The 26,275-nt window shown below is 35.2% G+C and overlaps 1 protein-coding gene across 1 annotated transcript in view; it reads right to left on the bottom strand.

Moving 5' to 3' along the window:
* LOC123310048 (sprouty-related, EVH1 domain-containing protein 2) overlaps positions 1 to 26,275 on the bottom strand; it is a 57,261-nt gene that overhangs the window by 23,983 nt on the left and 7,003 nt on the right. Inside the window, exons 2-3 of the mRNA XM_044893414.1 lie at positions 5,017 to 5,230; positions 1,602 to 1,770 (exon numbers count right to left, since the gene is read on the bottom strand). Coding sequence (XP_044749349.1) covers positions 1,602 to 1,770; positions 5,017 to 5,230 — 383 coding nt within the window. The remainder of the gene's footprint in view (positions 1 to 1,601; positions 1,771 to 5,016; positions 5,231 to 26,275) is intronic.

Raw genomic sequence — 26,275 nt, 5'->3', positions numbered from 1 at the left:
TGACACTTGCTGGATGTTGACAGTTGACAAAATTCAGCATATTGCTTATCAATCAATCAATTATTGTGAGTCTGGGCTATTAGTGATCATTACATTCATTATTAAGTACATACTATATGCATACCTCGCGATTATGCTCTGCATATATTTTTTCACTTTGAATAAAAAAATGTACATAATATTATATGAATAAATGTGTATACTTGATTAATTTTTTTTTTGGTAAAAAGTTTAAAATAATAACTTTTCATATTTTTTTTTACTTTATTTTTATCGCTCTTTTCACTTCAAATTAATAAGGGTGGGTTCATAGAGTATTACTAAGATGTAAGACCCAGTTCACGTGTCTGCCATATATCCATTAGATTGGTCAATTTTTGAAGTATTAGTTCTTAGGAGGCACCCACATTAAATATTCCTTCACTATGGCTGGACAACTAATAAAATAAAATTGACCCTTGAATAATTCTAAAATCGATCCTGGTGGGATCAATACATTTAGATTTACTCTGAAAATTTTTAGTAATATTAATGAATTATTTTACGAATTCTCTTTTTGTTATGTCTGATAATTCATTTCCTTGTGATCATATTCAGTGTTATTCACAGGATAGTAGGAATGTGGATGGTCAAAAAACTACCTCCAACAAATGGAAGTAGTTTTTTGATCATCAACATTCCTACTATGCTGTGAATAGCTCTTTTTGTTATCTTTATTAAAAAAATATATTATGCATTGTGTTGTATTTCTATTAATTCAAATTTATCAGTAAGCAACTACATATAGTTCACAAAAAATTCGATTTCGAATTTCGAATCGATTTTGTTGTAGTCTCCGAATTTGCGATCAAGTTATTGATAATTGTTTTACTAGGTCAGATATTCCTACAATGAAATAAGAAGACTCATCATACCGGTCCTTGATGAATTTAGTCTTCAGTGTTTTTTTGTATTAAAAGAGTGTTTTATCAAATTTTTCTACGAAGTAATTAAATGGAATGCCTATATTCACTACTTTCGTTAATATTTTTTATATTAACATTTTTATTGATATTCCATCCGACAATTAATTTCTCCAGTGGAATAAACTATAGTATTTTTTTCATAGATTCCTAATTTGAATTAAGATTTTGTTTGTCAGTCTCACAATAACACAACACGGGGAAAAAGAATATTCCGGCCTTATATTTGTTTCTTTCAAAGGACTACCTGTTACGGTCTTTACTCATTTCCTTTTGTACTAGTCTGGAAAATAATATTATCGACATACTAAATGTATAAGAAAGAGTGCGCTTTTCGCCAGTTGATAGTCCAAAATATCATGGTTGAATAATAAAAATCAACAATAACTCAACGGATGGAGATTCGTCTAGTCCAGAGCGTTGACCGTTCACCTCACCAAATTCTATTACATAAATTCACACAAGACGAATGAATAACGTCTAAAATTTCTCAAGGATCTTATGAACAAATGATGGATAATATTCCTTCCAGATAATTTCAATCGACTAATATTTTTCAGAATTATTTAGTAGTTCAGTCGGTTCTCAAATTATTTTTCAACTTGTTCCTGAATCAAAATATACGGGAAATCCCCTTACCGTCCAGCAATTCTTCTACAGCAGTCCTCACTCCTTTGTCGAAAGCCCTAGCATCAGCAGCCGTTTGGAAGGTGAGTCCAAATTTTTTGTCTCCAGTTTTCCAATGATGAAAGGTAGGCATGACCTTGTTGTATTCGAAATCCTTTTTGATGGTGCAACTCAATACAACCTGATCCAAAGAGGAGATACAAATTAGTCGATGTATGCCGTTCAAAACCAATTAAAAAAAATCAGGATTAATATTAAAAAATTATACAAAATAACAGTTTTTTATGAGCCTTCCGATTAACCATTTCTTACTTGATTTTGTTACCCATCACTAAAATGATCTAAACGCTCATAGCTTTCAACTTAAAGGTCAAAATATTGTATGGACTATAGGAGAAATGTTAATGAAATATGTATCTTATTGAAATGTTATATATTTCCCCCCTTTCATCGAGTCAAATACTTTTTTTATTTCATACCATTTCTTATAATTGTCGAATAGATATTAAAAAAAAAATCCAATTTACTTATATCCTCAGAATTGTTTTATTTATTAATCTTGGAATATAGTACTATAGTACTAATAACGCAATAAACTGTGCCACTTTTTGAATGAGTCATCTGTATATGAGATGCTACAAAATGGCAAAATTGAAAATGGTAAAGAAAATTTGAATATGTGTGACCTACAGTATTTACAATTTTTTTGATAAAAATCTCAAGAACTCATAAATCGTTGAGTTTTTGTCCAAGGTATGGCATACTGCTGAAATTGCCATTAAAACAGCTATCTAACGATGCAAAGATTTGCTGCTTGTGCCATTTGAAATAAGAAAGTAGTAGGCCCCTTCCTGTATAACCGAAAATTGCAGAGGTTTGAAAATAACTTGAGGAGAAAGTTCATTATCATATGCAAATTTTCAGGATAAATTTGTGATTAGTTTTATACAGGGTGGGCTTTTTAAAACGAAACAGACGAGATAACGGGCGGAATAAATTTATTTCGAAAAAATGCTCGGACACTTCGATTTTTGTTTCGGGGGGGACCACTTTTAAGGTCAAATTCACAACTGTATCGCTACAACCCTTAGTGTTAGAACACCACCCCCTAAATTTTGAATAGGAAAGATAGGGTGAGTGATACCTCATTTGAAAGGCCTTTTTATGCTGAATTCAGCGTATTAATTTTTTCTCATTCAATTCATTCGTTTTCGAGATTTTGAATTTCGTACAGTACCAGTCATTCCGCTAACCATGCTATGTGAAATCATCAATTATTCGACTAATTCATTCTCTGGTAACGATGGTAACCGTTAATTGTCAACATTAGACAACGAAATAATTATTATTGGTTCTTACTTTCTTCAACAGTTAAGGTGAAAATGGTTCATTCTTTGGCAGAAAGAATTGAAATTATTTCTTTATTTTTCGCTTGATTCAGACAGCTTGCTTGACGACAATACCATAGTTGTTTCAAATTCAAATGTCAATATTTCAAGAATCAATGAATCAAATGAAGAAAAAACCACTATGCTGAACTCAGGATGAAAAGACCTTCTAAATGGTGTGAAATTTACCCCATCTTCCTTATTGAAAATTTAGGGGTTGTTGTTCTAACACTAAGCGTTGAAGCGATATAGTTGTGAATTTGACCTTAAATGTTGTCCCCCTCGAAACAAAAATCGACGTGTCCGAGCATTTTTTCGAAATAAATTTATTCCGCCCGGTATCTCGTCTGTTTCGTTTTAAAAAGCCCACCATGTATAAACGTCTAATAGGACATCTCCTGTATAAAATTGCAGTTCTGAAGTTGGTATAGAGATATTACAGTAAAACTTTTGTTATTATTAAGACTTCGAAAGAACGAACCATAAAGAGTTTCCTTCATCGTTGAGCCATATTTTCAATGATCATCAGGTTTTTTATATTAGTATTAGAGACCTATACAATAATAGAAAAAAGTCTCAAAGAGTATGAGTAGGAACAACAAGAAGAAGACGGTGTTTTCACACTCAAGGAAATCACCTGTACTACTTTATGAAAGTAGATCGCAGATGAAAACCGTCTGGCTCCTGTATTTTTCAGAAGATATCTTACCAATAATACCACTCTTTCACAAATACATATTATTAAAAGTATTGAAATAAACTATTCCACAAAAAAATTTCGATACAGAAAACTTTTTCTGGTGCGACAGTGAATATTCCACTAGGAGGAATCCGGAAAATCCTCCGAAAATTCAATATTTTTCAAAAATTCTCGATTTTTATTAATTTCAACCCAGACAAACAATTTAACGATAAATGAATTTGAAAATCCAAAACATACAAATTTTAGATCTGAGCACCATTATTTCTTTTATGCGCATCCTGCAATATTGGATTGCGATTGAGCAAAAACTACACATCCCTTAAAATATATCTTACGCACAGTTGAACTTCAAAATTTTTTCAGCTAACTGTTGATAAAATTATTTAGTAATTTCAACTTGCAATTCAGTCTTTTGTAGAATACAGACCTCTTAGTTGTCATACAGGGTTAATTAGAAGTTTGTTGTTAGACCCTAAATTCAAAAGATATTTCAGAATGATTTTGTGGTCGAATTCTTTCGAAATACCAATTTAGTTCAAGATCCATTCTTTTCCAACAGTTCATTTTCAAGAAGGAAATGAGCAACAGTTTACCCAATTTCAATAAATATTATTTTTTGACGGGATGGCTTTGCCCATTGTGACATAATGACTAATTTCTTATCAAAAAAAAAAGAGTGGGTCATTTATATAAAAAAATTTCTGAGCAGTCGCTGCTTAGATTAATTGTTTCTTAGAAACCAGCAAATTGATAGAAATGAAATTGAGCAGACATTCAATGGCCATGAAAAGACAATCAAGGAAAAATTGGTGGTGTTCCCTTATGTCAGCATGATATCTGCCTACTAGGTAAATTTGAATTCCAAGATATTTTCATCCGAAACGACTCACGCTGTACCTTTTGATAAACTATTTTTTTTCTCAAAAACCGTTATTTTTAGCGAGAAATTACAAAATATTTTATTTCTTCCAGGGGAATCAAGTTGTCAAAAATTTATTTTTCAATGGCACCTACAATATGAATAAGAAAAAGAGTGAGAAGCGAAACAAATTTAAGGGGTGGCCCTCGCAATTATAGCGAACTACCACCAAAATTGCACCAAGAAAATAACCGTAAAAAAAGTTTGATAGCGGAAATAATCAGCATAAAGAAAGAAAACCCGGTAAATTTTATGACAGATATCGATATTGTAAGATTTATTTCAAAGTCAGACAGATTATTATGCTCATAATACGCCCTTCAGTACGTGAACTTATTTATTGTGAATAATATAGCCTTCCATCTAATTATACCTTTTTTCAAAATGAATTTATACTTAATGAGAAAATATTCTTACATTTTGATCACTGATCCTCTTTCCAAATATAAGATACTCGTGCTTCTGTTTGGATGGAGCAGGTGCATCCTGCTCACCCGTGGTGGCGGGACAGGGTCGAAGTCTCTTCCGTACAGAGACGTTGCTGAGTCCTCCTCCACCCAGGGGTACCCAACCACCGGAACTGTCATCTCTAGACATCACCTGAGCCCGAACGCGCACCAAATAATTGCCACTGAAAAAAGAAAGAAAGAATGAGCGATAAGCATTCTATCGATATATTAATAAAATCAATATTTTTATAACCGCTATGATATCTGGAAATAACACTGCAGAGTCAAGGTGGGAGATCTAGATACAAATATTGACGTTGTACTTTTATGCTTTACTGGTTTAATGATATCTGTCAATAAAACAGCCCACCGCGAAGCGCACAAATTTAAATTCCAGTCCTCAAACAGAAAAACTGTCAATACTGACAAATTGGTAATTAAAGCGGCATCGCAATCTCCCACATGCGTAATATTGGGTATAGGGAACTCTAACGATTTGTCAAAATCAACTAAGCATTCGCTGTCGTGGGGCACACAAGCTTTTCCCTCCATTAATTCGCATGCTGTTTTCGTCGAGTATTGTGTTTTGCGCATGTTTTTGGAAAACATGTTCTTCCCGACGTTAGATTAGAGATATAAGACTATAACTTTCTCAGAAATACATCTTTATAGTGATAATAAAAAGCTTTGTGTGCCCCACGGCAATGAACAATCAGCTGATTTTGACAAATCGTTAGAGTACCCTATTCAATTGAAACACCATTCAAAGGTTCATTCCACAGATTACAGAAAAGGGTTGTTTCTGCAATTATGAAATCGATCAACAACTTAAACGATCCTGTTAAGCCCGTTTGTAACAGCCGAGAATTCTCTGGAGAATTCTCTACCAAATTTTGGTTAGAAAACGGCAGAGATTATTTTGTATGCAACTGGACAGAGAATTCTACCGAAAGTGCGTATGTAACTGTAAAGAATTCCCTGCGCATGAATTCTCGGGTAAATTTTCTAGAGAATTCTCGGCTGTTGCAAACGGGCTTAAGATTTAAAGAACTGTTAAATTTCATTATGAAATCGGCCCTAACTTTATTCGGTGTCCAGTAATGATATTCTATTCTTCTATTCAATATTCCAGAAGAGCTGACTGCTTTGTCCGTCCACAAAATTGATTGTAATTCAATGAGTAATCTCCAAACTTTTCCAGTATGATATACAGGGTGTCCGGGGAGTAACTGTACATACTCATACCAGAGATAGAGTTGGACTAGCTGATTACGGATTAACTATAAAAAATTAATTTCTGGATTTCCCTAGAAAGCTACCGGGTGATTTTCCAACTTCATGGAAATACTTAGACCATCATAAAATACCAACTTATTGACGGATATTATTTAAACTTAGGAGATTATTGACACATGCTAAGGTTGAGTTAGAAAGATATCAATTATTCCATTATTCCAGGGCCGGACTCAATAATCTTCATTTAAAGTGTTCAGGGTAAAAAAACACTTTGTATTTCGAATTACAAATAATTGATTCGCTAAATTATGCTTCGATTTTTGGTATTGCTCAAAGTTGTCACATCAACAATTATTTTTTTATGAATTTCGGTTACAGTTCACTGCGACCTTAAGGTCAATTGTGCCCCCTAACAGAGCTGTTTTCATCGCGCCCTTTACAGCTCGCCTTCCAGATCCAGAGATCTGATGAAATCCAATATCTGGGACGGCTTCAAAATTATTCTTATGTATACCGGTTGTTCGACAACAATGATATAGACCAAAGTTACACTTCTTCCAATGTAAAAACCTCTATATGAGTTCAAAATTGGTATGGCAAGTTCAAATAATCATGAGTTTTATGATTTTCAGTTTGGGAGAATGTTACAAAATATCTAACTAGATTCAAAGATCAAGCTCAAAAATTCAGAAAAATGAAGTGCTTATTAAAGCTCTGAACTTTTTTGCAAATTTTCTACCAATACTGTCGCATTTTATATTCAAACATGGTGAAAAATTCAATTTTTCGAACTTTATCCAAATTCAAAAATTCATAAAAAATTAATTGTTGATGTGACAACTTTGAGTGATACCAAAAATTGAAGCATAATTTAGCTTCTTCCTAAAGAGCGAATCAATTATTTGTAATTCGAAATACAAAGTGTTTTTTTTAACCTGACCACTTCAAATGAAGATTAATGAGTCCGGCCCTGGAATAATGAAATAATTGATATATTTCTGACTTGTCCTTAGCATGTGTCAAAAACTTCCCAAGTTTCAATAATATCCGTCAATAAGTTTGGATTTTATGATGGTCTAAGTATTTCCGTGAAGTTGGAAAATCACCCTGTAGCTTTCTTGGGAAATCCAGAAATTAATTTTTTATAGTCAATCCGTAACCAGCTATTCCAACTCTATCTCTGGTGAGAGTATGTACAGTTATTCCCCGGACACCCTGTATAATGACATACAACAGAAAACCGGCTATTTCATGTTCATTAACCCTATGTATCAGAAAATTGGCTATCCTTACTAGTCTATGGTCCTTATCCTTATGACCCTTATTACTATTTTTTATACAGAGTGAATATCTCACAAAATTCATTTCTTAGGTATTTGCTATTCCGTAAAAAAAATGCTCGACCAACCCAATTTATATTTCAAATTATGTAAATTTACACGTATAATTGAGGGGTTTGTCCTCTACGAGGAAAGGAGAATATTCAAGTTTTTTGTATTGGAACCCTTACATTTTATGCCAGAAATTAACACGCTTCTTGTTGTCGAGGATGGTTTGATCATTGATGGGGTTTTTTAACAACCCTTTTTTATTATACCTACAGATTAACGGTTGAACTCATTGATTGCCTTTCTCGTTGGGCAAGAATAAATTGCATTATTATTCATTTTCAAAAATGTGATGATTATTTCAGATGATTCATTACATACAACCCGAGGAAAAAGGCATGTTTTTGATGACACTTGAAAAACATCAATTACTCCTAGAGTGTACATCATTGACCTCAAAATACATTTAAAAAAAAAAATGGAAAAATTCAAATAAAATTAGATGAACCATTTCGTAAGTAATGGAAAAAAGGTTGTTGAAAAGTTCATTCATAATCAAATCATCCCCAACAGCAAAAGGTCTTTCCATTTCTGGCACAAAAAGTGGGGGCCATTTGAAAAACTCATCTACCCTTCACCACTGGATGGATGAAGTTTCAAAATACTGAAGAAATGCTTTACTTTTCACTCGGTAAGTAGGGCGGCTTCGAGACACTTCGCTCATAAGAATTTTCAATGTATTATACAGGGTATAAATAATTAGTGGCATCAGTTTTCGGAAATCTCGCGTAATTATATAGAATTACAGAAATATTCTAAGAATTTCGAAAAAACTGGATTCCTTTAATTAAAATGTTAGAGTAATTTTGTATGGAACAAAAAGAAAATTATACATAAAATACCAACGCAATATCGCGAACGCAGCAAATGTACCAGATGATAGTTTATATTTTACGCCATAGCTATCTCAGTTAATATTGGTCTTACGAAAACGTTGAAATGGGTGAATATGAAGTATTTTTTATGGGCAGCCTGGTACAGTCAGTACTAGGAAATGCAAAAAAGTATAGTAAAACTAAAAATCTAATGTATTTTCTAGATGGAACACACTGTATTTCATTTTCCTAATCAGTAGAGCTCTTTCTTCTTATTTCAAATATATATGAATTCTTTATTGGGGTTATCTCTATTTTCGAAAAATATAGATTTTTCTTCTAAATCTGAGGCAGCTGTAGGACGCCAGAAGACAGTAACCATGGATAATAAAACAATCGAATTGTTTTGTTTGATACTAACATTTCTTTTTATTCATAATTGAAGAAATGTAGCTCCAAACATTGATTTTGCTTAGTTTCTATAAAACCTGACACAAAATCAACTATTTCTACATCAGAATATATCATCTTCTATGTACCAATTCTCGAATTTTGAATAAAAGATAATGTCAATGTTAAACAAAATAATTTAATTGATTTATTATCCATGGCTACTGTCGTGTGTCGTTCTACAGCTGCCTTATGGTACCTGTCCACCTGCGACAAAATAGTCTCGAGAGCAGTCTCAAGCACTCTCCGACTCAAGTCAATACTAGTCTCTGAGACTGAACGTGTCTCAAGTGCTTAGATGAACAACGCCCTGAGATTAATCTCGAAACTTTCTCTCGTGATTTTACCTCAGGTGGACACTTACCATTAGATTTAGATGAAAAAATCTATATAGTTCGGAAACTGACAAAAATATCCTCAAAAAATATATATATATATATATATATATGTATATATATTTACAAACAGAAGAAAGAGCTCTGCCGATTGGGAAAATAAAATACAGGGTGTTCCATTTAAGAAATACCAGATTATATGACATTTTTAGGTTTACCACGCTTTTCTGCATTTCCTTGTACTGAATGCTCAATGCTCATAAAAAATACTTCATACTTGCCCATTTAATCGTTTTTGTAAGACCAATTAACAATAACTATGGAGTACAATATAAACAATCAGACAGAACACTAAAGCGATCCAATGTGTACCTAAGATTAATTTCTGAAAAAATTCAGTGAGATTACTAAGGGGGTGTCATGCAAAATCTCATCAGAGAGTTAAGTAATGAAAAAAATGTTGATGATGTTTCCCTATATTGCAAAGGGAAAAACGCTATTCCTGAAATTTGTTTTGCAAAAACTCTTTTTTTTTTCATATTATTTTGATTCATATTATACCTACCATTGGAAAATTATTTTTTGATACATTGCTCCACTTTAAATATATAAGGTATTCAGGTGGATGTATCTTAAGGGGCTGCAGGGGCCGCTCAAAAAAAAAATATATGAAAGACCCACACTTTCCTGACAAGGAATCACCCATTAAATTTTTTCGCAACTTTTTATTTACATCCTCTATATTTCAGGGTAAAAAAAATGGGTTATTATTTTGAGAACGGATTTTGAAGTTATAACCCATAAGAAAATGTCTTCGAATTTTCTTCACTTTTAATGCCGTAAATATTCAAAATATTTACTAGAAGTGCATCTCAGTGAATGTTGTGGAACTGGAGATTGTTACGAACTTTGAAAAAGTTTTTTTATTTTTCAAGATGAATTTTCATAGTGGCAGTAACACTTGGGGAACTATATTCGTCTAATCCGCTGAACCAGGGTAATTATATATGGGAACGAAAAAATGCTTTATTTATCATTAAACATCCGACACATCAAACATTACGCACATTCACAAAAACATAAGAAAATACCGCGAACAAAAATTCCAGAACTCACCTACAAATGGTCTGAATTTTCATGTTACACATTTGGACGTATTAGATTTGGGGACAATCGGAAAGAACTGTTAAATTCGAATCGGAGGCCCTAGACCAGAATTAGATCTGTCCGGCCAGAGAGCTGAGATGGCACAAACACCATTCCCGATACCCGAGTTTGTTAAACTTCCTGGAGAGTTCTTCCCCTTCAATGACGTCACTGCACGCCTCCCCTGTCGGGTATTTGCGATCGTTACCCCTTACGCGAGACCACGTGGTGCAGCTTATATAGGTAATTGGGGAAAAGTTCAATGTACGGAAAATCCAGTTTTAGAACATATTCGACAAGGAACGGATTATTGCGGTTTTTCCAACAAAAAAAAATGGTAAACCACTGACGTGAGTCGATAGCTTTTGCGAAGTTGCCCAAATGCAAAACCAGCCAACTATTCAGGTACTGAACTCTTCGAACGCATTCAATATTTCCACAAATGCAGAACTGACCGAGTTGAGAACTGACGCTTGACTTTAAAATGACGTTTCGGAGGTTTGTGAGACATTTGGGGTCATTGAAATCCGAACAACGATACGCCACCTGGTGTCAATTTTTTGTTAACTAAGTAGTTAGTAGAGTTTTCTGTTTATATCAAGAAACAGCAATTGCCATCAAATAGACTTTCTAACAATGATATACTGGCTAAAATAACAAAAAAGTAGTTGCAGAGGTCTGAAAATATTTTAGCGAGAAAATTCATTGTCAAAAATCCCAACATGCAAATTATTATCAGCACGAAATTGAGATTGATTTTTAATAAACATCTAATGGTTAAACGGGCTTATTTGAATCTGGTAACTATGCAATAAAATTCTTGGGTATGTGGACACTTCAATACTTAGCAAGCCAAGACGATGCCGACGTTTCGAACTATCTACACTTCTTCACCAAGGCTATATTAAAAAAAACAAAAAAACAATGAAATAACATCAAAAATAGAGAAAGGTCAAAACCAGTAAAATGCAATTACAAAAAAGTTAATATATACAGGGTGTTTCACGAGTAAACGGACAAAGGAAATGAAAACCGTGAATAGAGGGCATTGAGCTGAGTTCAAGAATATCCCATATATCAATCCACCCGTCTGCATCTCTATTAGTGAAGTGAGGCATTCTGAAAATTTGTAACAACTACTCAACTTGATAAGAGAGACCTGAAATACTGATGAATAGTACTTTCTTCCGTGCATGAATATAATCAATGTTTCAATAACAAAGAGTAATAACGGAATCAACGAAGAATTCGAAAGAGCATTTATAATTCTTATTTAACATTCATCATTACCTTAACTAAAATGGCAAATGAGGTGAAAATCAATTAGGAGAATTACTTCAGGTCCACGTTGTCCATAAAAAGCGAATCATTCTGAAGATATCAAGTTTTTACTTTAGACTTGCGGCTTTCACACTCCTCTCCAGAGGAACATTAATTTATCCCAGATATGTCAGATATCAAAAGGATAAGTCTGTGTTGGAGCCCTTTCCAGGTTTTCGGGCTCGTGGTGGTGGTCGGGTTCGGGTGGTTCCTTGGCTGCTTGCTGTCGGTTGGAATCCTAATCTACCCGCACTTCCTTTTGGAGTAGACGGTGTTCCTCTGCCCTCTCCCCCATGTACTTGCATACAGTTCTTGCCGTTCCCAGCAGTACCGCTTTCTGCATGACCCTATAAATAATTTCGTCCAACTGAAGCTTCCTCAAGTTCTCTGGCAGTTTCTTCGGTATCAGGCCTGTAGATGAAATGACAACAGGGATGGTCTTGATATCTTTTAACTTCCACTGTCTCCTGGTTTGTTCTCTGTATTTTGAAATTTTTTCAGTGTGTCTATCTTTCTAGATAATTTCCAAATAATAACATTCTTCTGAATGTTATTATATTATTTGGAATCGCTACGTCGATGAATAGTAGTCTGTTCTCATCCTTATTCAGCAAAGTCAGGTCTATTGTGAGTTATTTTCCAGTCTGTGAGAACTGTGCGATCCCAGTAGAGCTTGTGATGATCATTTTCCAATACAGCATCCGGATGCTAATTGTAATAGGGAACCTTTGTTGACCTTAGAAGTTGGTATTTTATTGCCAATTCTTGGTGAAGAATCATGGCAACAGCATCATGTCTATTCTTGTACTCCGTGCCCGCGTACTTCTGACATCCCCCGGTGATGTGCTGAATAGTTCCATGTGTCGTACAGCCATAACGACAGCTATCGTCCGTCACTGAGGCATCCTTGGCTTTGTTTTTTTTTTTTGGTTCGCACTTGAGGCGATTCCGAATCGGTTCAAAGAAGTGGAGCAGCAATGGTATGGGAAGCTACACGCATGCTACGCGCAAGCTTGCGCTGAATAAATAAATGTGCGACTGTTTTGAACCGTTCTGGAACCATCGTAAAAGCGAACCAAAACTATTTCATGTAGTTCCTTGTTGGAATCACCTGATCTTGGATGGCCAGGATAAAGCCCTCTGTCTCGTGAAACAAGAAACAACCTTCGGGAAGTCAACCATTATTTCGACGTAGATATGTCGATGTAATCAGGGTTGACCTCGTTCTGGTGCCTGCCATGTAATGCCAATCAGAAAGCATTTTGCTTTCTGAAGAGTGTTCGACGGTTTCCAAGTGGTCCTGTTATGGCTTTAACGGAGTAGAACTATCAGCAACACAAACTAGGTACTCGATGGAGTTCTGACAAAGCAGTCTTGTTCAGAAAATTTTTTAGAAGTCCTTCAATTTTCTGAGACATGCAGTTGGACATTTCAACAATTCCTCTACCCCCACGGTGTTGTGGCAGCTTTGTCCGTTCTATTAAGCTTTTGGGGTGATGTTTATTGTGCTTTGTCAGCATCGCCCTTATTTTTCTTGGTGAGGCTGCAAAATCGATGGTGGTCCAAGAGATGATACCGAATCAGTAGCTCAGTGCTGAGCAAGCGTATTTATTAATCGCTCCGTTAATTCTTTCTTCATCTGACTCTGATTGATTTTTCTTCCCCGTTTTATGACCAGATAATTATTATTTTCATGTTTCGGCAATCTTCAAAATTGAAGAAAAATGATGTGTGGGACGAAAAACTAAAATTCCTCTTGACAAATGACATGGCTCCACTAATCGTCTAGATCGAACTTTCACAACCATTTAGCTGCAATCTACATTTAATGTTGAAGTTTCAGGAAAATTGCCAATTTCAACCAAAGTAGGTATTCCAATTTTAACGTCACTCAATATAATTCGATGATCAACCCTCTTTTATAGGACAAAGCAAGTGGAAAAAATAGAAACGAAAGTTATTTATAGCCGAATTACCATGAAATCAATCAGTCTTTCGTTCACAGAAATTCGACCGACCTCAGAGGAGAGACGGGGAAGATATGACGTCAACGCGAAAAAGTGATGGGGATGAAGTATGTGCCCGTGTTCTGGAAGTGGGGGTAAGGATTTTTGCTGACCCAAATATCGGTGCATGAGAATGCCTCGTTGCCAAGTCTCTTCGTGGATTTCAGTATGCGATATCATTGAGATAAACGTATATGAATGGAGAATTTCTCGAAGGGTGGGTCCACTATTCTTATTCACTGGAAATACAACTTCAAGAGTATGAATCGATAAACGATCCCAACGATGATAGCGATTGATTACAAAATGATTCAGTAGAAGCTAAGCACAACGTTCAGAAACAGAATATCGACCTTAAAAAATCCATAGTCACTGACGCTTTTTTAACGGTCATGCATTAATATGAAAAACTGACAACCCCCTTCGGTTGCATGGAACTAGTCAACGATGCCAGCTTCAAGCACCTCAGAGGTAATTTGTATTGATTCCCAAACTTCAATGTTTCGGCAGAGATACTTCAAAGTACATCAATATTTTTTTTACCCAAACGGCCATTTTTTTTTTAATTTTTGTGAAATAAACAGCCAAATATGTACCAAAAGGCGTATACTCCTTATATGCTTTTTGAGTTTCGCAAGGGCAGTTGCGGCCAAAAACATTGATGTCCAGATCCAATAATATTTTGATTTCTGTGACTGCTATAGATTAGGTAGACCAATGGCAGCAGACAACAACATACTAAGGACAGAAATCGAAGTAAATCCATGTCCAACATTCGAAGAACGGTCAAACACTCTTAAACAAACTTGGTCGACTGTAGAGGAGTATTTAAAGAAGATTGGGATAATGAGCAGAGCAGATGTTTGTATCTCCCGCAATGTGTCCGAAGAGAATGAAGCAAACCGATGCATCACATACAACATATTGCTTCAACGGTACGACGCTACACTAAAGAACCGTGTTTTGATCGTTTGATAACTGGAGACGAAAGATGGGTCCTATATGATAATCCAGAACGCGAAAAGCTGTGGTTCTGTTCAAAATCATCATCACAAAATACTGCGAAGCCGGGTTTACATCCCAAAAAGCGCCACTGTGTGTCTAGTGGAGTATTCGCGTATTCGCGTAATAATCGGACAAACTGTTAATGCAGAGATTCATGATGAACAAGACATTGTTACTGAAACCATGAGATCTACACCTTTGCATTGGTTCTTTGAAACATCTCATCTCATCAAACTCCTCATATTCGCCGACAGATAGCAGTCTCGAAGGCTAGAATTAAATTCCATTCCTTTCCAAGATTATTTCTAATTTTGTCATATATATATACGAGGATGTATTGATATCTAGTTAGCTTAGACCATAGACATAGAGACATGGGCTGAGCAATGTCAGCAAGAAAATATCTTTTTTATAGAGAGAGAGAAATAATCGTCGGGCATTTACCTGTCTCTTTTTTGTTCACATAGAGGTGAGTGTGGATCAATCAAAATTCTAGAAAAAGACAACTGCATGCCCGACGTGCGTTTCTCTCTGTCACTTTTTCTGACCGTATTTCATGCATAGATATAAAGGGAAGGCACAGTCCATGTCTATATGTCTATGGCCTAGACCAGTTCCATGCATAAAAAAATATTACGTTACCATAGCAACGAACAATAACTGATTAGAAGTGTCAGTGTGAAGTTTGAGGTCAAAAAAGTAAACCGGAGTTACGCAATAAATTAAAAGAAAGAAGATGTCCACCGAAATTGTGAAAAGCGAAAAATTGGAGTATCGAGCCATCATCAAGTACCTGTATTTAAAAGGGTTAAGGGGTAAGCGGATTTACGAAGATATGCTTAATATCCTTGGTGATCAATGTCGTATGCGACCGTGAAAAATTGGACTGCAAGCTTCAAAAGAGGTTAATTTTCCATTGAACATGATGACCCATCGGGAAGCTCAGCTTCTGTGTCAGTCCCCGAAAATATCGATGATGTTCATGACATGATAATAAAATATTTTGGCATAGAAATTTTGTCGGGTTCTATAGTAGGCTAAGAATTTTTCAATATATCCTCGTATACCAGATTCTATAGGTGCCAGATTGAAATCTCGTGAGCCTTTATGGACTAATGAATTTCTCTATTCAAACAATAGTCACAACAAATTTTGACAGTCAGAATGGAATTCGTGTCATCTCATCAATAAAGATTTATTGATATTGCTATTATTGATCCTTCAGAAAAACTCCCCGAATATGATGTTGCCATGGAAGCAAATATCGTTTCATGAACAGTTGCGAAATGTTTTACTCATCGTAATTAGTTACGAAAATTGTGAAAAAAATTGTGTGAAACACTACTTTTCGTAACTCGCGTTCTTTTGAACAACGAGCAAAGCGTAACGAAAAATGATGCTTTTCGTAACTTGTTATTAAACATGAAAACTTGTACATACCGAAGAAATATATTTTTTGCGATACTGCTTACTCACTCTGAAGAAGCCGAATCTGGAGAACCTACTATTAAAATGCAAGTAAAAGTCAAGGAAATATTCTTCAATGCGCGATTTGAACAAAGGCGTGGCAACAATGCGTTCGGTTCCGATTATTCAGTGTCCGTGAGTTCGACAAACCCAGCGTAACTAGAATAATATGGAATTGACGTCACGAAATGGGTTCAAATGATAGTGGTGCATCATTTGGTTCCGGGCAGCTTTTGACCCAGTTAGAGGCATGAATGGTGCAAATGCCGAACGAAAACTCCTTTCTATGTAGGTCAACTTCCCAGCAGGGATATTCGCTAAAATTGGAAACGAAACATTCACCATGGACTAAAGTCTAGACTTCCTATCAATTGGAAGTTAATCAGAATATTTATCGCATAACATGACTTCACATGTTTCTTTGAAGTCATTAAATATCAAAGTTGTCAGAATCAACACAAGATTTGAATTTGTCGCCATTTGTACAGCCCAGTGTTGGCCACCCTCAAAACACCGATTACAGAAACAAGTTTCAGTAATCTGTGCCATAAAACAACCATCATGATAGCTGGCAGTTTAGCATTATTTAAAATGGAACGTTACACATAATTATTGAACAATATCTTGAAAATAATGAAAATTAGGGGCTACAGCATGTACTCATTGAAGATCTTTGTCCCTTCAGTCAAGGATAATGGAGGTCTGGGCTTAGCGAAATGAGGCTACTGGCTATGTTGAAGTCATGAAGTCTTTGTCGTAGTATTTTTGGGTTACCGAGGTAGTGCGAGAATCAATCTCAGCAGTCGGTTGACCTTGGAAATTTGACAAATTCCAAAACATTTTTGGGTTTTAAATTAGCGCTATTATGTTGTCTCATAAAGACCTTAGTAATAATGTTTTTTACTTCGGAATATGTATATGAACATATGACAGGATTCCTAATTAGTACATTTATTTTTGCTAGGGAAAAATTAAATTAATGACACATAATATGCAGATGCTTGAAAAGAGGCAATGTTGGTTATCCTCTTAGACTGAAAGTTGAAGACGTTACATAAATTTTGGTATATCCAAGTCATGTAGGAACAAAAATCTGATATTTTCATCCAAACGTTCATGTTGTAAAAATTTCCTCAAGAAAGTAATTTTGGCTGTATGCTTCATGCTTCTGTTCACATAAATATTTTTGTTCGTTCACCCTTTTGTATTTATAATTCTCCTGCTATACTCCCAATTGCATTTTGTATAATTAAGAACCGTGTCAATACTGAAGTTCTCATTTTTCAAATTATAATTTGTCGTTGCCGATCTTTTCTGAAAATAAAATCATCAATTGCCACCATCTTTTTGGGTCTCCCAATAGAAGGAAATTCTTTGTCATTCTCTTCACTCACTATCTTCCTGATTATGGGAACACGTAACCAAAATATAAATTTTCAATTTACTTACATTTAATATATTTGATATCGTCTGATTAATAGTAGATTTTAAAATATCGCGGTTACTATTAGAATGGGCAGATTTCAATTCAAAATAACAATTCTTTTTTTTGCCTTTTGTCAAGCACTTTCTTCGTTATAGTTACAAGATCTTAAAAAAAATTATTTCATGGCCAACCGACTACTTTTATGAAAGTGAATGGACTATTGGACTATAGTATCTCGCCTAGACAAAATAAATGGCTGCCGTTAGAAACACCATAGACGTAGATCTATTACAAACAATTTAATAGTTCTATGGTAAACACACAACTACCCTCTCATTGATTGTAAAAATTCTGGTTAGAGAGTAGTTTTCGTGTTCATTCAAGTGCTTTTGGGCAAGACATTAATTCCAGATAAAGCTAGATATTAAAACAAACCATAATCCAATATAAACTAGGCAATTGATGTCAAAATATGATAATAGGACAACATTCACCAGCCAAGTGAAGAAAAAACATTGAAGTGGGGGGAATGACGTCACACCTAACAGAAATCTGCTTCGTCGTCCAAATCACCCCGTTGGACCAAAGGGAGAAGGACGGGGTAAAGACAGCACGAATGCGGAGGGTGGGAGTCAGACCGAGCGGAGGGAGTGATGGTGGAGGGGGATGATGTAACAAAGCGGTTGATATGGTGGGGATACATGAACGGTATACAAGTCATCTCTGATGCTGTCACTTGCAATCCTGCGACCTAGTTATAATGTTGAATGGGTCAGAACAGAGGGTAACAACCCCAGGAAAAAGCTGAAATTGGGTCATGACACTAGTCCCGCATGAACTGAGCACTGCAAAATAAATATTACATCTATTTTTAGACGGCCAATCCATATCCTGCGGGAAGGGAGGAGGTGCGGAAGTAGGTTGCGATGAATGGATAACTCAGGGAGCCGTTTCTGGAAGGAAGTGTTTGCTGAAAGACGTGAAGGAGTTTAGATAAATATCTATTATTAACTGCGGGCCTGCATAGGCTGCGCCTTTTCGTAACAATGAATGAAAGTATCCATGCGCCCGCATGAAACCCAAGAGTGAATCGACCGGTTTAAACGGAATAACGTGAATTAATGAAAGGATATGAATGGAATCGGACGGAATGAAAGTAGAGAATTTGTCCTACAACTTGAAATTGTGTCGAAATGGAACGATAAATGACGATTCAACTTTCTACTCGACTCGTCTCTACTGATGAATGACATCGTGTACAGTGTGTCCCCACTTCGATGTCAAGTGAGGGGATCTCGGCATATAGAATAGCAAAATGCACGTTTACGAGAAACGACGAACGGTGAAAACCCTAGCCTCCTGCGATCCAACGTTTTTGAGTTATCAGCAAAAATTGAAGTTTAAATGATTTCAGAAACTTCTCCTTCATTACTGTCTTCGAAACTCTTGGTATCTGAACTTAAACCGTCTGCAGGCATTACTTTCGAAAATAATCTCGGGGTATTCCAGATTTTTTCTTCACATTTGGAAATAAGAAACAAATGATTCTCTGAATTGAAAAAAAAAATAATACTTCAAAAACTTTTCCAAACATGTCTTCAAAAACAGGAATACAGAGTGTTTCTCGCAGAGTGTGCACTGGCAGTATCTAGAAGAGAACCAAATGAGCTTTTTTCAATATACATAAGTATCGGCATCGAATACTCAGGTCGAAAAATGTGGAAATTCGTTAATCATAATGAATGGTCAGGATCCATTCGCCTAAAATATCCTTGTGTGAGAACACTCTATATTTCGCATCTATATATTTCTCTATATATATCTCTATATTTCACATTTTTGGATTATCCGAAAATTTTTCAATTATGGTTAATTTGGACTTCCCGATATCCAAACCTCAAGTATCACTATGTACAGGGCGTTGCAACCCTTCAACATCTGGCGGTCTGGTGTTATAATCGGTATACAGGGCGAGTCTTCGATGTACCGAGTGAGTTTTAGTCAATAGCTATCTCAGTTCATATCACTCTTACAAAAAGATTCAAATGCTTAAATATTTTTATCGGTATTTAGAATTCAGTACCAGGAAATGCAAAAAAGCATAGTAAACCTATATAGCAACCTGCTATTTTCTAGATGGAATCGAAAAGTGACAAAAATAACCCCAAAAAAGTATTTATATATATTTTATGAAAAGAAAAATTCTTGAGGCAAAAGAAATATTTGACTCGTACAAATATTTCAACAGTAGATTTTTGAGGTCAAAAGAAGCACTTTTTTTCCTTACCATTTTTTCCGAATCGGCTCGATTTAATACTAAATATAGCTGAAAATCACATAGTTTTAAGGAATTTTTAACGAGCTGTATTTTTTCAAGCGAACCGAATTGGAAAAAATGCTACAGGAAAAAAGTGAAAAGAATCTCGGTTAAAATATATGTACAAGTTAAAGACTCACTCTCGGGAATTGGCAAGCGCAATAAAATTCGTACCTGGTGTAATAACTTGTAATAAAAACGTAATAAATTACAAAACTTACTGTTTTGGCATTCATTTGGCTGTAGCAGATTCATGGATGGCACTATGTTCTCAAGACAAGACAACAAGAAGAAATACAATTTTTTACTTTCTTGAAAAAGGTTGTAAAAATTCATCAATCCAATCCACTGCCTTCAGGTCAAATTTGAAAAAAAAAGAATTAATATCTCAAGTACCTTGCTGTTTGGGTGAACTTCTTCAAATTCGAATTCATTTTAATAGTAACTCACAAAAATTAAAAAATTGATACTTCAAACGTTTAAGACATGAAAATCTGAATTTTCAATGATTTTCGTCTAAATCGAAATTTTTGTTGCAGAAAAATGGAAGCTAGGAACAATGTCTGAAAAAAGTTTTGGTAAATCTAAGAAGGGGTGAAAAGTATAGAAGAATGAAGATACGAAATCAAAATTTATTGAGAGATTATTCGTGGGTAAAGTGATTCCTACCGTATTTTCATTCCACTTTTACCTCAGGAAAGTGAGAGAATTTTTTTAATTATAAGTATAGTCCATTCAAGAATGATTGACATTCCGGATGGCTGTGGAAAATCGAATTTAAGTTGGTAATAGCACATAAGTTCAGATTTTGTGTTGCGGAATTCAGGTTGGTATTGTGAATAAACATTGATTGTTATTTGTCGATTTGGTGGAATGACTGTCCATTTCCTTTTTATTTTGATTTGACAAATGAGTACAAAGTTCTATCAACACATCATGATATTTTATCGACTTGTTAATTTTTGTAGAGGTACTGAAGATGGCTGTCATAAGCCGAAAGCGCTCTACCTAATATTGAAAAATTGACTAAATACTTGGAATACATCATTTCACACCTATCAATTGATCTATAGACTTATTATATGTTAATCTATGCACTTACCGACGGTTATTTGAATTTTGCACAGCTGTTTATGTTCTTAATTTAATCTTACGAATTGGAAACATAGTTATGTCAATTTTGAATGCTGATAAATATGCTGCAAATTTGAATATAGGGAACTCTAACGATTTGTAAAAATCAGCTAAGCGTTCGTTGTCATGGGGCACACAAGATTTTCCCTCCATTGAATCGCATGCTGTTTTGGTCGAGTATTGTGTTTTGTGCATGTTTTTGAAAAAAAATGTTCTTCCTGACGTTAGATTAGAGTGATTAGACTATAACTTTCTCAGAAATGCCTCTTTACAGTGATAATAAAAAGCTTTGTGTGCCCCACGGATATGAACGGTCAGCTGATTTTGACAAATCGTTAGAGTATCCTATTTCTTATTTTCATATACTTTTCTAGGTTATATTAATATATTCTAGTTCTATGATTGAAAGTACAGAAATTTTTGGAAATCTTTTTTGACCAGATATTAAGCTGCGCCTGGACTTTCAAGACCTACTGGGATGTCAATCATTCTTGAATCATAGACATAGAGACATAGAGAGGACTGGGCAATGTCAGCATGAAAATGTCTTTTTTATAGAAAGAGAGAAATGATCGTCGGGCATTTACCTGTCTCTTTTCTGTTCACATAGAGGTGAGTGTGGACCAATCAAAATTCTAGAAAAAGACAACTGCATGCCCGATGTTCAGTTTCTCTCTTTCACTTTTTTTGACCGTATTTCATGCATAGATATAAAGGGAAGGCACAGTCCATGTCTATATGTCTATGTCTTGAATGGACTATATGTATTTCATACCACTACTAATGAGTTTTTGTCACTATGAAAATTTTTTTCGAGAATGTTGTCCCAAGTCTTTAAGGCTTCAAGATTATAATTTTTTCGAAAATAGCATCAAATATTGGGATTTTGTCAAAATGTACTGGCGAATCGGACAACACTTGGAAAAAAACTAAAATTCGTCTAGCATCAATAGAATTTCTGCAATGAAATTTTGTTTTTTCGATTTGAGAAAACAAACATGTTTTATAGATTACGGCCCAGTTGCAGGAAAGTCCATTAAGATTTGATGTCCTATCGAAATTTAAAACTGTCATTTTTGAAGGGGAAAATGGAGGATTAAGATTTTAATGAAGTATTAAATTTTAATGGACTTTCCTGCAACTGGACGTACCACTTATATTCTTTCTATATATGATTCACAATAGATTTACAATCAATTTATTGTAGATTCTATGAGAAGAAAATTAGTGGTAATCTATAGAATACGTATGTTCTCTTAAATTGATGTCAATCTAAACGTAAACGACAACGGAAAAATTGAGAGAATCGTCGTCAATGAAATTCAGAAACCAACCAACTCATATTCTGCCCACATTCCCGAAATAAACTTTTAGTAATATATTTTGTAATTGAAAAAGGATGTGGTGGGTGCACAACATCGGGGCTGCAATATACTTTGCTAGTGGCCAGTGTAATGGACAAACTTGCTTCAATTCCGATTAATTACAAAGCGACCTTGAGGGTGAGAATGTATTTGACTATATAATCTCAGAAGTGAGAAGACAAGATAGAAGTGAGACGATTTGGGACAACGAATATGATGACCCCGAGACTGACGTGTTTGACCACCAGGAAGATGATAACGATCAAGAAGAAGAAGAAAAAGAGAGTTTTAAAAAATTCTCTTCTTCACAGTACATATTGAATATTTCTAAATTGTCGTGTTGACTCGATGTAAATTGTAAACATTTTACATCTGCTGAATGTTAAGTAAATTATATTCACTCGTTTTATTCATACTTAAGATCAACTTTAAATAAATTAATATATACAATATGTCATTCAGTTAATGAGTTCTTAATTACACAAAGCAAATGAGCATTATTAAATGAATATAAAATATAGTGTAAAATGTTGTTAAATACAATGAATTAACTAATAAATAATAAAAATTTTTCATTGCCAATGATTCAATAACTAAATACAAGGTATTAGTCACAGAGATTCACCTTTGATTACAGTGCGTAATCAACTGCGCTCCCGCCCTCTATCTCAAAAACGGTCGACCGAATGAAAAAAGGTCTCAGACAAAATTTGTCGCACACTTCATGCTCTACAACTTTGATTCTAAATGTTAACATCATTGGAGCCGTAGATAACGGGATAGTCGCGAAAAAACAATTTTTTTGACCTTTGACCTTAAACAATTTACTACTCAGACACAAGAGTTTATGAGACTTTTGAGAAAACTTCAAGAATGCTAAAATGAAGGTGTATACGAGTTTCTAGCTTATTATCTCCCATTCCGAAGTGAAACCTTAATTTTATTCGACTACAATATTGCTGGATACAGATGAATAAATTTCAATAAAGCAAAAGTTGCTGTTCCATACAATTCCTGTGACAACTGCAGAAGTTGAATTGTTTTTTCAATGTTTTATGAATATTTTATATAAATAAATGAATAAATCTTTCAATTAATTTTGTTTTATCACCCATTAACAACATTATTTATTCGAGTGTATTCCTGAACTCCTTAACTGTAGAACTATGTTGGCGCAAGACACTCGCGCAAGACAGAGTACACCGTGGGCCAACGCTTGCGTTTTATTTGCAAACCCGGGTTAACTCTGTTATTTTTGACATCGAGCTTCAAACTAATGCACTACACTACACGCCGTCCTGCAAAACGAACGAGGTAAGTCAGTAGCTTTGCTGTGGCCTGCGGTGCAAGATGGAGATTATGATAAAGTAGCTTTGCATATTTCGACTTGATGAAAACTAAACAAATTATTAAGGTGTCAGACTTCTTTTACTCCAGGCCTTTACCTATATAGCTACACCTCTGCCTCGCAATGGACAGAATCCGGCCGATGGTTCCTCATATTATGTATTAGAACAGGCGCAAAAGGCTCCAATAATAATCCTAAGGGGACCTTTAATGCATTGACAAATCCAACGTCGCGTCATCCATAGGAGCTTCGGCTATTAACTCGTAAGGATATAGACTTACCTCCAAATATGTAGGAGCTACCAGTTCAGAAAACATGCATGATACGAGTAGAACTAACATCATTCATGTATTCTAGGAAGGCCAAAAGAATGACAAAAAATATAGAACAATAAGCATACTATAGCGATTCCAGATTCATCGAATCATTGATTGCCAAATATATTTCAAACCAAGTGAAAAATATTCATTGAGCAGCAACATGGTTTCATCAAACGAAGAAATCTCGAAACCAATTTATTGAGTTTTTGCGAGTACTTTCACGATGGTTCGAAGTCCTGTTCTCAAACAGATGTGCTGTATACAGACTTCAGCAAGGCATTTGACAAAATAAGTCATACCCTTCTGTTTCGAAAGTTGGCTCAGGTTGGAGTTAATAGCGATCTTTTACGTTGGCTCAAGTATATTGTTATATTGACAACAGTTTATTATGGTGAACAGTAGTGTCTCAGATATAGTTTTCAATACATCTGGAGTCCTGCAGGGTTCACATCTGGGTCCATTACTATCGACTCCTCTCCAGAGGACCATTCATTTAGTTATCCCAGATATCTCAGATATCAAAAGAATCAAGCTCTGATGGAGCCCTTTGCGGGTTTTCGGACTCATGGTGGTGGTCGGGTCCGGGATGCTCCTCGGATTCCCGATGCCGATCGGGTCCTGTGTCCTCCTCTTGGCCTTGGGGTTCGTTGGGTTCCTGATCTCCCCATACTCCTTGTCGAAGTGGATGCTGCTATCTCCCACGTTCTTCTGCATTTCCCAGGAATCTGCTTACCGTTATCGCCGTCCCTAGCAGTCCAGCTTTCTGCAAGACTTTATAGATATTTTCGTCCAATTAAAGTTTCTTCAAATTTTCTGGTAATTTCTTCGGTATCAGGCCTGTTGATGAAATGACAATAGGTATAGTCTTAATATCTTTTAACTTTCGTTGTCCACTGGTTTGTTCTTCCAGATCTCTGCATTTCGAAATCTTTTCAATGTGCCTATCTAATAGGAGTAGGTTGTTGTTAATTGGAATCCACGTCGTTGAATAGAGCTCTTTTTTCATCTTTGTTCAGTAATATGACGTCAGGTCTATTGTGTGTAACTTTCCGGTCTATGAGAACCGTGCGATCGTATTAGAGCTTGAGATGATCATTCCAATAAAGAATCTGGATGGTAATTGCAGTAAAGAACCTTTTTTGACTTTGGAAGTTGATATTTCATAGCCAATTCTTGATGTAAATTCTTGGGAATAGCATCATGTCTATTCTTCTTGACTTCCAACTTCTGACATCCCCCGATGATGTGCTGGATAGTTTCGTGTGTCGCGCAGTCATAACGACAGCTATTGTCCTTCACTGAGGGATCCTTGGCAATATATTTCATGTAGTTCCTTATTGGAATCACCTGATCATGGATGGCAAGGATGAAGCCCTCCGTCTCGGGAAACAAGAAACAACCTTCCGGAAGTCAACAGGTAGTTCGACGTAGATATCTCGACATAATCATGATTAACTTCGTTATGGTGTCTCCCATGTAAAGGTGTGCCAATCAGTTTCTGCATTTTGCTTTCTGCAGAGTTTTATTTTATTTACATTAATGTCATAGACCAGTGTTTTGAATGTGCTAAATTTTTGCTCTATGCAGACGATTTGAAATTTTTTATGATTGCTTAATCTTTAGCCGATTGTTTACTGCTTCAGGTCGATTTCAATAGTTATATTGTATATAACAATAGCTGCTTGTACTTCAATCTAGCAAAATTTTATAAGATCGTTTAATCGTAATTTGAATTTATTGAAATATGATCATTTTGTAAATGATGCTTTTTGTAGGAGGTGAGCACAATGCGGGATTTGGGTATAACTCTTTTGATTCGAATCTTCCGTTCGATTGTCATGTCGATAATGTTGTAAATGAGTAAAATGTTGGGCTATACAGCTGATCCATTGGAAAATGCGCTTACAAACAGGGAAGATAGAGGACATCTAGGTACTTCTACCTAACCCATATTTCATAGAACTATGGTCCTTTTATACCAAGATACAGGGTAATTTATTGATTTTCCTTATTTATTCATTTCATCATAACTTATGAACCACATTTTTAATAATGAATAATATTTGGTCCGTATATTATTCGTCCAAAAATTATCAAGATTTATAACGAAAGTCTTATTCCAGGTACGGCTTAAAAAAATAACCCTAGGT

The sequence above is a fragment of the Coccinella septempunctata genome, chromosome 1, assembly GCF_907165205.1.
Source record: "Coccinella septempunctata chromosome 1, icCocSept1.1, whole genome shotgun sequence".
NCBI lineage: Eukaryota > Metazoa > Arthropoda > Insecta > Coleoptera > Coccinellidae > Coccinella > Coccinella septempunctata.
Note: the sequence above shows the minus strand (reverse complement) of the source record. Positions and strands in the feature narration are given on the sequence as shown.